General features: G+C 54.3%; 6 protein-coding genes across 6 annotated transcripts; 4 read left to right on the forward strand and 2 right to left on the reverse strand.

Annotated features, from left to right (window-relative positions):
- Positions 1 to 666: 666 nt before the first annotated feature.
- On the reverse strand, positions 667 to 1,880 carry PG997_014207 (uncharacterized protein; the record flags this gene model as incomplete). The annotated part of the gene is made up of 5 exons (XM_066818521.1): positions 667 to 801; positions 899 to 1,047; positions 1,113 to 1,410; positions 1,507 to 1,716; positions 1,848 to 1,880. The coding sequence occupies 5 exons, from the start codon at positions 1,878 to 1,880 to the stop codon at positions 667 to 669; spliced, it is 825 nt and encodes a 274-aa protein (XP_066660709.1).
- A 1,909-nt stretch (positions 1,881 to 3,789) lies between these two features.
- PG997_014208 (archaeal flagellin n-terminal) lies at positions 3,790 to 5,127 on the forward strand (the record flags this gene model as incomplete). The annotated part of the gene is made up of 4 exons (XM_066818522.1): positions 3,790 to 3,828; positions 3,985 to 4,507; positions 4,565 to 4,720; positions 4,790 to 5,127. 4 exons carry the CDS (start codon positions 3,790 to 3,792, stop codon positions 5,125 to 5,127), a joined length of 1,056 nt encoding a protein of 351 aa, XP_066660710.1.
- Positions 5,128 to 5,868: 741 nt separating this feature from the next.
- PG997_014209 (uncharacterized protein) lies at positions 5,869 to 7,767 on the forward strand (the record flags this gene model as incomplete). The annotated part of the gene is made up of 2 exons (XM_066818523.1): positions 5,869 to 6,103; positions 6,167 to 7,767. The coding sequence occupies 2 exons, from the start codon at positions 5,869 to 5,871 to the stop codon at positions 7,765 to 7,767; spliced, it is 1,836 nt and encodes a 611-aa protein (XP_066660711.1).
- A 162-nt stretch (positions 7,768 to 7,929) lies between these two features.
- PG997_014210 (uncharacterized protein) lies at positions 7,930 to 9,201 on the reverse strand (the record flags this gene model as incomplete). The annotated part of the gene is made up of 2 exons (XM_066818524.1): positions 7,930 to 9,071; positions 9,162 to 9,201. The coding sequence occupies 2 exons, from the start codon at positions 9,199 to 9,201 to the stop codon at positions 7,930 to 7,932; spliced, it is 1,182 nt and encodes a 393-aa protein (XP_066660712.1).
- A 2,105-nt stretch (positions 9,202 to 11,306) lies between these two features.
- PG997_014211 (uncharacterized protein) lies at positions 11,307 to 11,875 on the forward strand (the record flags this gene model as incomplete). The annotated part of the gene is made up of 2 exons (XM_066818525.1): positions 11,307 to 11,605; positions 11,692 to 11,875. 2 exons carry the CDS (start codon positions 11,307 to 11,309, stop codon positions 11,873 to 11,875), a joined length of 483 nt encoding a protein of 160 aa, XP_066660713.1.
- A 19-nt stretch (positions 11,876 to 11,894) lies between these two features.
- On the forward strand, positions 11,895 to 12,748 carry PG997_014212 (uncharacterized protein; the record flags this gene model as incomplete). Its single annotated transcript, XM_066818526.1, has 2 exons — positions 11,895 to 12,383; positions 12,449 to 12,748. 2 exons carry the CDS (start codon positions 11,895 to 11,897, stop codon positions 12,746 to 12,748), a joined length of 789 nt encoding a protein of 262 aa, XP_066660714.1.
- Between the last annotated feature and the right edge of the window lie 901 nt (positions 12,749 to 13,649).

Genomic DNA, 13,649 nt, shown 5'->3' on the forward strand with positions numbered 1-13,649 from the left:
GTCGCAATGTTGCATCGTCGGGGGCGAGAGAAAAAGAGAGGGGAAGGTGCTATATATCGAATAGCCTTACGTCGAATCGCCTATTTTGAAATCTGGCCGAGCAGGTGGAGAGGAGACTAATAGGGCTTCTGACAGGGGACCTGGCTAGCTGGGTGAGAGCGTATCCTGGTCGTTGCTTTTTTGCCCAGAGTCGTACGATGATAATGTGGATCGCCGGCAACTCTGGCCATTCATCCGGACCCAGAGGCTCGGGTGCTCCCCTTTGGTGCTCGTGTGCGTTCCTGATTTGAGCGGCCCTGCCCAAAAGTCGGCCCGAGTGACTTCACATGTTATGCAAGCCATGTCAAGCGCAATATGAGATGGGATTTGCCGCATCGCCGTTGGTGGTCGCGCTACAGTCCCCTTCTCGGTCGTTGGGGTTTCTCGAGCTTCTCGTTTCTTGCAGTAGAGTCAAGAGGATGTTATGTACGACAGCGGTCTATTATCCAATTTCTAGGTAAGCTAAGCTTAATGTGGTATATGTACGAGAGCCTGTCGATCTACAGTTGTATGTAGAATTTTCCGGAAGAACCAAGGAAACATTATCGACATCGTCAACGACGTCAATCGATCTCTTCCTGAAAACAGTAAAACAGTGGTGACCTTTTATTCCATCACCCAGTCCAGCTAGACCTTCTGGTCGTGGTTAACATGGACCGTCTCCTCGTCGACATCGGAGCCTCCTCTGGTGCGGCGGTCGAGAAGGGGCTTGAGGCCCGGGAGGAGGAGACGACGGTGATGGCGAGTGCCATCTCGAGCATGCTGAGGGGGTCTGTGGTATCATGATTAGCCAACAAGTCACAGTCGGGCGTAGAACTGCCCCGCCAGTACTCGAGGATAACGTGGTAGGCTTACAGACAAGGTTCTCCTGCCCGGTGCCGATCTTGAGGCACGCGAAGCGGACGACGGTGGTGAAGATGGTCAGAGTACCGAAGACGAAGGTGACGGCGAGGCCTGTGGAGGATGCCAGGACACCCTGGATCAACAGGATGAGAGGAATGGCATAGACTGGGGTACCGTCAGTTGAAGTTTCTCTGAATTGTGACAACGTTCATCTGTGGATGTAGACTTACCGACGAGGTAGCAGGTCAGGTTGAGCGTGAAGTTGAGGATGAAGGGCTCGGGCGCGTAGAAGACGCTGCAGGCGCCCTCCTCCTGCGACCACTGCACGGACACGTTCTTGCCACAGAAGAAGGTGTCGTCGAAGAGGATGGTCAGATAGCAGACGCATACAAATGCGGTGATGGCGTAGAGGGTCTTGCGCATGCCCGGGCTGATGCTGCTTCGGAAGAAGGCCCAATAGAACGCCAGCATGCTAAGCTTGGGGAAGCCCATGCCAAAGTCGTAGAAGTAGTTGGACGCGAAGGAGATCTAAGCAGAGGGTTGGTCAGCCAAAACGCCGCTCATGAACTGGCAGTTGGTCTCGTCATGGTGTTGGGATTGGGATCGTCGTTGGGCATCACTTACCTTGGACAGCCTCTCAGAAGTCTCGTACTCGTCCAGCACGCCCATCTGGTAGGTCAGGGTGTCACAGATGATCAGCCCGAGCGCGATCCCGGCCGAAGCCAGGAGCAGGTAGTCGGACCAGTCAAGTCGCTGGCGGAGGCGCAACAGGCGCGTGTAGATGCGCAGTGCGACGAAGACCAGAGCGACCGTCAAGAGAATCCATTCGGATATCTAGAACGACGGGATCATGATGTCAGTCCAAGTCCAAGCGTGCATGGCGAAAAGCAGTGACAGCGAGACCCGTCACTGCAGGACGGAGGGGCTTCGCGGGAGTGTCAGAGAGCTGCGGCGTGCTTGCTTACCATGACATCCTTGCCGTCAATGAAGTGCGCCATTGTGAGGAACGGGACGGGTTGCTCGGTGCTCGGTGCTCGGGGAGCCGGTTCTTACGCTCAAAAGAAACGATACTGAGATCTGACGGCAGCTGCAGTAAGGGAGGGAAGAGTTTACCGCTGTGCAACAGAGAGAAGGGTCATGGAAGCCAACGTGGCACTTTAACCGAAGAGGACAAAGTGTTCGTCGAGATCAATATAAAGTAAAAAGACGGGATCGACAGCCCTGGCATGAACGGCCCTCGAGAGCCTGCCGAAGAGACAAGACGTGCACACCATCCCGGGAATGACTTTTTCTCCATTGCCAAGGCCGACAGGGGAATGTGTGGTCTCAGACGACATTGCCCGATAAAATGTGGGACGTACGTGCCGGATACAGAGAGGACAGGGCAGATAGAGTAATTTATCCGGGGCCAATGGGACGGCGCAGCAGCGAGGCACAGGCAGACGAGAGAGGCAGGCCAGAATGCAAATGCAAATGGCAGAGTCGAGATGGTGTGTTGGTTCCAGGCTGGCAGATGCAGGCAGGCAGGCTGGCCAGTTCTGGAACCGGTAACGTGCCATGGAGCCAGGGCCAGCTTCACTGACCAGGGCCTGAGTCCCCTGTGGATGCGACCCTCTCTTTCAGTCAGATGCGATGAACCAAACAAATTAGCGCAACGGGCCAGCCCAGCAGCATCAATTAGCATCAACTGTCAACGCCCAAAGAGTGCGCAATTGCAACCGCACAACACCAGCAACCGAGCTTCCGAAGTATCATCGAAACCCCCAGCCATGCTTGAATTCTATGCAGTGTAGTTTTCAACGCCTTTTTCCTTTACCCCTGGTTTTCTTCGAGACTCGACTTCAAAGATGTCGCTATGCGTATACTGCCGACCGCAGACAGATTCAATCTCGGCCGATGCAGCCAAGGCTCGGAGGACTCCACCGTCTGGGCGCATAGCGACAAGCTCAACCGTGGCAGGGTCCATTTCCCACTCATTCGTACCGTCCCCCAGCGCCAGCACCCACCCTAAGGCCCCCAGTACGCCGCCGGACCGGCGGGTTGGCCTATTCCGCGAGCCGTTTCTTCTTCCACTTCCCCCATCATCACACCCAGTCATCCCCATCCACCCCCATAGTAAGACGGGAGGGCCACGGGCGAAACATGATTGAATCGGATTGGATCAATCAATCACGCCACACCACCATCTCCCACAGCACCTGCCTTCTTCTTTCTTTTCTCGCCAAGGCCCTCCGCCATCCCTGTTCGCTTCCTGTTACACACCGGCCCTCGTTGTTGTAGGGGACGGGAGAAGAAACGAGAAGAGGCTGCGTCTCGAAGCGGGAAGAGTGTAACGGTTCGCTTGACACCTGCATATAGGAGAAATGCATGCATATTACGAGAGATGAGGACCACAGCCTCTCACAGGTCGCCTATCTGGACCTCTCACACCTCTCTCTGCCCGTCTCTGCCCGTCTCTGCCAGGCACCCCCTGGACGGCCCGGGGGGGTGAAGCACATACATGTAGTAAAGAAGAGCGATGGGGACCCTCTCCCTCCTCTCGCTTGCCATGCCGCAGTGGGCACGCCCATATTCCTTCTCGCGTAACACGTCCTCTGATAGCTCTGACTCGCTCTTTGTAAAGCGTTGGGGTTTCCTTTTCGGAGCAAGAAATGGACAAAGGGAATGACGACAGGACCCATGATCGGCCGTTTGCATCGGGCATATTAGAAGTCCTGGAGACCCCATGCCCATGCGACGCTTTGCATTGGCGTTTTCCCAGTTTGCGGAGCATCTGCCTGAGATGTAGATGTGGTGGTGATAGTTGAACTTAAGCCTCTCCTTTGCGCCTCGTCGTCGAACGACGACCCAAGAATACGACGCTCCTTTCAATTATATATACACTGTTGTTTGTGTGTTGGTAATATTATGTCTGAGGGTGGTGGAATCCACCAGACGGCCGTCGTGGTAAGTTGTATTCCTCTCTTGTTGTTTTCCCCTTTCTTGTCCCCCAGATCCGATCTCCGGTCTTGAGTGATCGGATCGACAATGTTTGCTTCCCACAATGGACTGGCGCGATCTGGGACAAAGGCTAACGTTGGGCGCCATTGACACAAACAATAGCCCGTCGAGTCCACGCTCATGGCCGTGGCCATGGTCTTCGTCTCGATGCGCCTCTTCCTGCGGCTCGGCCTGCAGCGGACGGCGCTGACCGTCAGCGACTGGTTCATCGTGGCGTCCGCGTGCGACCTGATCGCGCTGCTCGCGACCGACGTCATGGCGTACAACCTGGGCGGCATGGACGACGACTTCGACCCGCGCACGCCCATGGCCGACCAGATCTCGCTGCTCAAGGTCTCCTTCGCGGGCAACTACTTTTACGACTCCGGGGTGTACCTGCCCAAGCTGGCACTCATTTCGTTCTATTACCGGCTGGTCCCGCCCACGATGCCCAACCTGCGCAAGATGCTCTACTTCACGACGGGCCTCACCGTCTGCTTTTTCCTCACGACGGTCTTTGTTGATACGTTCTGGTGCGGCGCCGACGTCTCCGTCAATTGGAGCATCGACGGCAATTGTACCACGTTCGACTCCATGACGGTGACGCGGATCGACTGGACGCTGAACCTGATTTCGGATATTATGAGTATGAGCCGCGATCTATTGTTGCCCCTGATGGGAGTGCTGACACACCACACAACAGTTTTCTCAATCCCCTTTCCCCTGTTGCCCGGCCTTCAGATCAACAAGTGGTACATGGCCGGTCTGACAGCGACCTTCTCTTCGGGGATCATTACGCTCGGCACGAGCATCGGGCGGTTTGTGACGATGCAAGTCACGCACGCTTGGACCAACGTCTGTAAGTCACATACCCCTTTCCAAGATCCACCCTCAACAGGCAACTCCCAAAGCTGACTCCTATCTACAGATGTCCTGTCCATGGCCGAACTAGTAGCGGCCGTTGTGGTAGTATGTCTCCCATCCCTGAAATCCCTGGTGCACCACGGCGCCTCCATGAGCAGCTCCGCCAAACGCACCGCGACGAGCCGCACGGGCAACAGCCACATCAAGCTGTCGTCCGGGCGGGACCCCTACCTCGTCAGCGGCCACCGGACGGGTCCCGTCGTCGTCAGCGGGGGCACCGGGCTGGGCGAGGACACGGGCAGCGACGTCGAGCTCAACAGTCTCGAGCACCGGTCCGACGTCATCTACAAGTCGCACCGGGTGAGTGTGACGTACGCGAAGCGCGAAGGGGATATGGTTTGATGGGGATTGGGCAATCGCTTTTTCTTTGTATATGGGTTTAGGATTGACGTTTTATGATATTATTTCACCTGGTTGGGTATCTTCTACCATGGGAGTGGCTAGGAACTGCCAGAAAAGGAAAAGAAAGTGAGGAAGGGTCAATTGATTCGGGTATAATTAATGTTGTATTACTACATTGTAAGCCGCTTCGCTGAGGGGAGAGAAGGGCAAAGGATCTGTGTTGCTGATGATGGATGCTGGTCGAGAAGGGTCCCTGGTGTTGACAGAGGCAGCTGCTACTTAGCTACTCCTTCAACACCTCTGCCAACAACATCAAATGGGCACAACTAAACCAATTCAACGAGCTTTCTTTAAATTCTGACTTGCTGGTGGTCTGATCTGATGTGCCAACTCGAGTACGTCCATTTGTTGACACCACTTACGCTTGTTGCCCGCCTTGGCCATTGAACCGCACAAACTGCTGACCCAAAAAAAACCCTCGATGAATGACCAGCACGCGTGCAAGGCCGCTCTTTCCTCACTTGAGCATTTCAAGAACTCAACGTCCAATTGTCAGAAGGCAAGTGCGCCAAAACTCCAGGCGGGGTTGCGAAATTCCAAACGCCCAACTTCTGCCCTGCACTGATCCTGTTTGCACGCACTTCCTCCAACATCAGACTTTCACCTCAACCTTCTCGTCCAGTATATTCGACAAGTCACAAGCCAATCTGATCACCATCGCCACCACTGACATCCGTCACGATGCCTGGCACAGCTCTCTTAGATCTGCCGCCGGAGATCTTCTGCGCAATCCTCAAGGAAGCAGTGCTTGGGCAGTGCTTTGATCCAATCTCGGCCACCGAAGACGTCGAAACATCCAGTGATTGGGAAGCTCTGTCAGACGACAGTGTGGAATCCCACATTCAATCTGGATCGGAAAACCCTAAGGCATCCACTCCAGATATTCGGGTGGTTCTACAATGGAGAAAAGTCAATCGTAAGTGCCCGTCCCTGGCTGGCCTACCATCCCGGCTTATCATTCTAACATTGAGGATACCAGATACCTTCGACGATGAAGTCATGCTATGCATCGAGGATGTAGAGCTTCTTCGGCCCCACAATTGGCACGATGTCGACATCTGCCCAGCGTGTCACTGCCAGGCGCCAATCGACAGCCTCAGCTCCTTTGCTGCTTCGTTCCTTGTTCGCCAACCAAACAGCCGCAAGCCCTGGAAAAGCAATGTTCCGGCTCTACTCAGTACCATCGTGGACGACATCATCTGCCAGGAGAGTCAGCAACCAGAAGGCAACTTGCAGCAACAGCGCCATCACTACCTCAAGGTTCTCTACCAAGAATTCGTCCAGCATATGGTTCAGAAGAACTATAACCCCAAAAGCTTAACAGGCCATGGCCATGAGCTGCTCCCGGGTATCCATCCGAATGACTCGCTTACAGTTCCCAACTCAAGGTGGCCTGAGATTGGGGTCATATCAGCCCGCATATTTCTCGGGCAGCTCTCACCGGTATTAAGTTTCATCCGACACAACAAAGATCGCGGCTACGTGAAGTACCCTTCCATTCATGGGGGATGCTTCGAATCATTCATCTACGCGGCTGTCAAGACCGGACAACACGATCTTACACGAGAGCTACTTGATCTGGGAGCTCGTTTCCCTTCGATTGAGATCGCATTGGAGATTGCCTTGCAACGGGAAGATCTTCTGATGATCCAGCTCCTATTGAAGTCGAGTCCCAAGTCCGATTTGGAAAGATGTTCATTCGATGACTTGCTCCTTAGATCTACCCAGCTCGATCTGCGTCCCATCACGAATGTCCTACTCGATTATGGACAAGATATTCGTCACGGACTTGCTTGTAGTGTACTTAGGAATGCCTGCTATAATGGGAATGAGGACTTGGTCCGACAGATGCTGACCTCCCACCCGGGCATGGATCTCAATCGACCACGTAAATCTCTGACTTGGTGCCTGGAATCATCAATATCGCCTGTGGGAGCCGCGGCACGCAGAGGACACGAGGGTATATTACGACTTCTACTCGAAGCAGGTGCGACTACACATAGTCCATTTCACTTCGATGATGATGACGAAGACATTGAGAAGGAATACATGATGAAAGCTGCTGCAGCTGGTGGACACATTGGTATTGCACGCATTCTCCTTGATGCCGGGGCCAATCTGTCTCCAGGGCAATGGGCATACGTCGTACAAAGCTACGCAGAAGCCAGAGAGCCCGGGGCCCAAAATGGGAGATTCATACATTTCCTTCTGGACGAGAAGCTGGTTGACATCAGCAAGTACATGCGCGAGTATTCCATTTATCTCTACGACATGGTCTATAACCTCTGCATTGCTGGCGATGTGGAGGCGATAAGACTTTTTGCATCATATGGAATGCCGATGCATGGCGACTTCTATGAGCGAATGCATCGTCGCACGAACCCTATGCAAATTGCAACTGTTTATGGTCAACAGGAGCTGATACAGACCCTCGAAGAATTGGGAGCACCTCCTTGTGGTGGTCGCCAACGAATCCAAAGAAGAACACCTCATAAACCACCAAACCCACGCGATGTGAGCTTGAGCTGCTCAAAGTGGACTTGTGAAGCCCATCGGCTGGAACTTGAGCGCAGAGCCTAGCGCCGTCTTAACGCAAGCCAAGGAAAAGAGTTGATGCGGTGAATGATACTTCCGATGGCGCTGGTACAGATAGCATGATGAATCATCATTGTAGCTATATTAGTGTAGTAACCAGGAGAATTCGCATATCAGTTACGTCTACGTGCCATTAATATCGCCTGGTCATGTTTCAGCAGAGCCTTCAAGGAGCCTCATGACAGAATGATCCAGTATAGCTGTGACATATCGTTTCGTTAATATCCATATATTCTCCTGTGACTGCATGCCCGCCTGCGCCAGACATAGCACGTAACCATGGAGCAGGTGCCTCCGATACTGAAGCCACGCATCTTCCCACTCTAAGTGAGGCCCGCCTTGGCGGTGCAGCGCCTCCATATTTGCTCTTACTATGTCCCCCTCGTACGCCCGGCGGTCCTCAACGGTGAGAGCACTCGCCACAAAGTACGCCACGTCGTGGAAGCCGTTGCCGCGGGCCAGGGTCTGCCAGTCCAGGAAACCGGGAACGCCTGCCGCCGTCGCGTACGTGTTGCCGATGTGAGGGTCGCCGTGCACGATGGACTGGAATGCCGCTGATGACGGTGAGCAGTCGTAACTCCACAGGACCTCAAAGGCGCCGAGCATGCGCTCTCGGTCAAGTAGAAGGGCTTCGTGCTCCTTGAACCGGCCGCCGTCCGGCCCCCCATGTTCCGGGGCGCGACGGCATCGAAGGGGGCCGGGCTTCAGCAGCTCGCGGATGATGTCGCGTAGTGAACCGCCCTGCTGCTTCTCCAGCCATGGGTACTCGTCGTTGCCCCTACGTCCGGACCACGTCGCCGCGTGGAGCTGGGCGAGCTGCTCGACGCCGGCCCGTACCTGGTCCACCGACATGGGCCGCTCGGGCCTGCCGAACGTGTAGCCGCGGGCCGCGAGGTCCTCGAGGACAACGACGCCCTGCCCGCTGGTGGTGTCGACCCCGGCGAAGTAGGACTCGGGTAGGCGCACGCCGGCTGCGCGGAGTTGGGGCGCGAGGTGGTGGTAAAACTCGGCTTCGCGGCGGTAGGTGGCTTGGAGAAAGGGGGCGAGGGCGGCGAGGTCCGGGTTCAGGCCGCCTTTGAAGAAGAGGCGGGAGGGGCGGGGTTGGATTGTGGTCGAGGATGATGTCGAGGAGGAGAAGTCTGAGGAGATGGAGGAGCGGGATGAGCGGGGGGTATGGGATGAGGAGGAGTAGGAGGCTGTCGACACGGAGCGGGCGGGGCGGGAGAGGTGGGAAGAGTCTAGGGAGCTGAGGGTGTTGAAGGAGTCTTCAGCTTCGGGAGAGTAGGGGGCTCGAGGGAATCGTAAGAATGTTCATCTTCGTATGTGAGTTGCATGACCAGCGAGGATGAGGAGCCGTGCTGGGCCGAGACGATCTTGACGTCCGCCACCGGGGCGCCGTTGAGGATCTGGGAGCACCATTCCGCTGTCACGTCTTCCACCCTCAGGGGGAGATGGTCTGCTTGGAGGGATTTGGTGAGGTTAAGTTCGTGTGTGTTATTGGTAGTCGTCATGATTGTATTATGACACTGTGCTATTTATTGTTGATTTATTGAAATAGACTGGTTAGGATGTTGGTGCTATATGGTTTCTATAGATAATAGCGAGAGATTGGTTGGTAAGTTACTTTTATTGCTGAAAGCCTTCAGTAAATATTCATCCCATCGACTCTTGGCGAGGTCGAGACCTTGAGGATTTCTACATATTTCCTAATTGTTCTTTGATTCACGAAGTCTATTAGTCAAGCCCAGAATGAAACATCCAACGCGCAGGCTGATTGGACCTGTGAGCCAAACAATAATGAAACTTCTCATGAGCAGATGGTTTCCAGATATCTATCCAGTGTTTGACAGCCACACGGACAGGCCCAGGATGTGCTCAAGCATAATAAACTTTGCGGGCGACTGTTTGTTGCATAAATTGCATACATGGTCTCAGACAGATGGTGCCACTGCAGATCATCCCTTTGTAAAACAAAGTCCGCGGAACCCGATTCCATATAGTCGTTATTCCATCCTATCTGGGATTACTATGAGGTGCTCTTTTGTAAACGAGAAAAGGAAACTGTCGAGACAGTAAAAGAAACGTATCCCCTTGATAGCGGTAGCGCTGCCCCTCCGAACCAGTGAAAATTCAATGCCGTGATACGAAACCACATCTACCCTACTACATATAGTGCTTGTTCTACTGGAAGTGATGCTTGATGAATTATATAAGACTGTTGATTGGTTTTGCGGAAAGTACCTTTATACCAATGGCAGCATTGTCGCCAGCAAGGGGGTCACGCGTTGCGCGTATATACTCCTTGATCATCCAACCTGTCACTCACTCCGGTTTTCGGCAACGTACCAGCACTAGCCGGCTATCGCAATCCGAATTCGTGGAGCTATCAACCTAGCCAGAGCGGGAATCAGGGTTCAGGGGCCGGGGGTTTCAGGGGGTGGAGTCTTGGCCCATGCCCCGACCCCGGCCCGGGCCCGGGCCCATTGTGGGCAAACCTTGTAGACCCTGAATAGAGCAAGGGGAAAAGCGTGTTTTCTTCCCGCCACCAGCTAATCGACGCTCGGCCTTCGGGGAAATCATTGCGCAAAAGCGGGTAAGTGACCGGGGATCGACTGGTCTCTCCTTTGTACCTACCCCCGGCTGTCACCACCGGAGCGGCGGTGAGAAACGACATCGCGCGATTCTCCGCTTGGAACCTGACCCAAGACTGACCAAGGTTAAACCAAGATTTATGTTTGCTCGAAGCATCACGTTGTTTATGCCATCGGCTTCATTGGCGTTCCAGCATACAACATCGGACGATTGTCGAGCTGGGCCGGCGTCGCGAGTCATCTTTTGCCCAGCTGCGATTCAGCTCGATCAGCGCTTTAATCATTCCTGAGTCAGGCTGCTGGGACCTTTGGGTGCAGTTATGCGAGTTGGTCTGTCCAGAGACTCGGTAAGTTACATCGACCGGATGCCAAGACTTTGATAACATGGCCTAGAAACTTCCCTGCCTAGTAGTGTGGAATCGCGCGCTGCGGGCCGCACCTACAGCCTGTGGTGTGTATGCTTGTTCCCAGCCATCAAGTTAAGGTTTGCGCATATGCAGCCGTCAACTGGAAAAAACATCCGACGAGAACTGGGTTGGGGACCCAGCGATCAACTTTCGGCCATGTGGAACACGTGTATGCCGGGAATAGGGGCAAGTAATGGCCATGAGACTACGTCGGTCACGCGATGACATGACTGCTTCCCGACTGGGAAGTTCCCAACGACAAGTCGTCACTCGATAGGCTCCGTCCCCGTCGCCGAGTAGCTGACCCTGTAAGAGGCAGACCCTCTATACCAATAATGTTGAGGCATCGGTTTTGAAGACGAAGACAATATACCCACACGCTGCCTCTCACGTCCCGGGCCTCCACTTGTTGTCGATGTTATAACCCCGATATTCCCTGGGTATTGCTGAGTCTCGTCTCTTCCCCTCCCATCCATCTGTAACTTTGCAAAACAACTACCATTTATCACATCCGACGAACAAGACCATGGCTACTGGTTCGAGCACAGCCACCGCTGTCCTGACAGCCTCTCCCCTTTCACCCAACTTCAAGTCCCTGTTTTCTAGAAGAGCTGGCAAGCTATCAACATTACGCTTCCCCGCTTTTGCCGTCAGTCCCAAGCCTGCTCCGCAACAAGATGAACGCCAGAGGCTTGTGCGGAGGTGCACGGGCGAGACCATCCATGTCGAGAACCTGATGAGCCTGATGCCGGCCTGGTTCAAGAAGATCCACCCTCAGAAAATATTGGATGAGGTCAATGTGGTGATCGATGAGTGGCTAAAGACGTGAGTTACGAAATGGCGAACGGCCATGGATGATGGTTTTACATCCCTTCTTTAGCATCGGCGAAGGCTAACACACTGACCACCAGCGTCAATCTTCCAGAAAAGAAGAAAAGAGCACAACGTCAGAAGGGAGATTATGTCATCATCTCTAGTGTTTTCTACGCGGACTGCTCCATAGAGAAGCTGATTACGCTGACGAAATACAACTACTGGGTAATCAGAGCCCATCTCCTAGCTCTCGTCACGAATCATCACGGTGGCATGAACTAATACGAACCGGCAGATCTTCATGTTTGACGATGAGATCGACCCCGGCGGTGACCTGATGCACGACGACGCCGGCACGCGCCGCATCTGCGACCAAACCCTCCAGTGTATCGATGCGTGCCTGCATCCGAACCCCAAACGCGCCAACTTCACGGCGCCTGCTGGGTCTCCGGGGACCGTCGAGATGCTATACGACATCCTGGCCGCGATGCGGCCCGAGATGGGCCCCGCGACCATGGAGCGGATGCGCCGCCAGCTGCACGAATACGTCGAGGGCGTGGCGCGGCAGCAGTCCGTCAGGCACGACGACCGGCTGCCGGATCCGTGGTACCATCTCAAGCTGAGGTGCGACGACATCGGGGTCCGGCCTTCGGTGACGCAGATTGAATATGCGATGGACTTTGAGCTGCCGGATCATATCGTGCATCACGAGGCCATGGAGCGTGTTGTGCTGGACTGTGCTAAACTGTGTGTACTGGTGAATGAGATTCTCAGCTTGGAGAAGGAGTTCGTAAGTATCCCCCCAGCACTTACAATACCTAGATTTGATAGCTAACACACCACACCACACCCCAGCGCGACGGCCAACTCGAGAACCTGTGCCTCCTCTTCGTCAACGCCGAGGAAATCTCGATCCACGCCGCGATCGCGAAGGTCAAGCAGCTGATCCAAAAGCACTACGGGTCCTGCGAGGCCGCGGTGGGGCGCCTGCCCTGGACCGCGGACGAGCAGGTCAACGAGAACATCCGGCGGTACGTGCAGTGCTGCCAGCGGATCGCGACGGGGACGGCGCAGTGGTCTTACATGTGCACGCGGTACTTTCAGCGGGCGCAGTTGAGCGGGAAGTGGCATATGACGGCGACGCTGGGGCAGTGATTAGATGGATATGAGAATCATGATTCGGGGGCTATGACAACCAATGATAATGATGTGATCAGATCAGATAGAGGATTTGCGGTTAATGACAGATGACTCCATATTTGCGTGTCTCATACTTTGGTTCAGGTTGCGAGACATGGATGCGATGGCGAACGGCCGAGTCTGGGCCTGGGGCTGTAACAAGTCATTACTGTGAGACTACAGATCGGTTCTACCGGCAGCAGCCGTGGCAACAAGGCCCGGTGAGTTACTAGATGGTCGAAAGGATCGGGCTGTCCAGATTGAAGGTCGAGGTCCTGAGACGTCCTACTGCTACGGTGAGAGAGATTGCTCTACCCCTTTTCAGCCAAGCAGCCCGAGTTCTTTGACTTTTGACTGGACTGTCTCGGCTATGGGTAATAGCTGGGCTTGAAAAGATTTTCAGCTACTAGGTAATAACGTCTCTAGGCTAGAGCGTATGATGGCGAGATGACTTGTCACGATGCACCAAGGTCAGAGTGGCGGTGTGTTTGGATATCATGCTGGGTAATTGAACGTACAAGCTATCAGAATGTTGAGAAACAACTCGCGAGCTGCATGGAAAATGACGGTGCCAATTAAATTGGTGGTGAAGATAGCACAGTTGATGGGCGTTTGATGGATATTACAAACCAAGTCATTGTTGGGAGAGTCTGTATCACTGATGCGGTGGGATGTGGTGATGTGTGGCAGCTTGGGCAAGTAATACGATATACAGCGACTGATTCTTTCCAAAATCTTCCACCCCGATCCTTCTTCGTACCTGTGACCGTGACCTACTCCGGAGAATAGGGATGATAGCCGGGACTGAGACATCGCAAGTGCCGGGTGGGGGTTTCATCGGGGGCGGTGGTGCTGGTGGTGGCGGTGGCGGTGGTCT

The sequence above is a fragment of the Apiospora hydei genome, assembly GCF_038363865.1.
Source record: "Apiospora hydei strain CBS 114990 chromosome Unknown utg000010l_segment0_segment0, whole genome shotgun sequence".
Taxonomy (NCBI): Eukaryota; Fungi; Ascomycota; class Sordariomycetes; order Amphisphaeriales; family Apiosporaceae; genus Apiospora; species Apiospora hydei.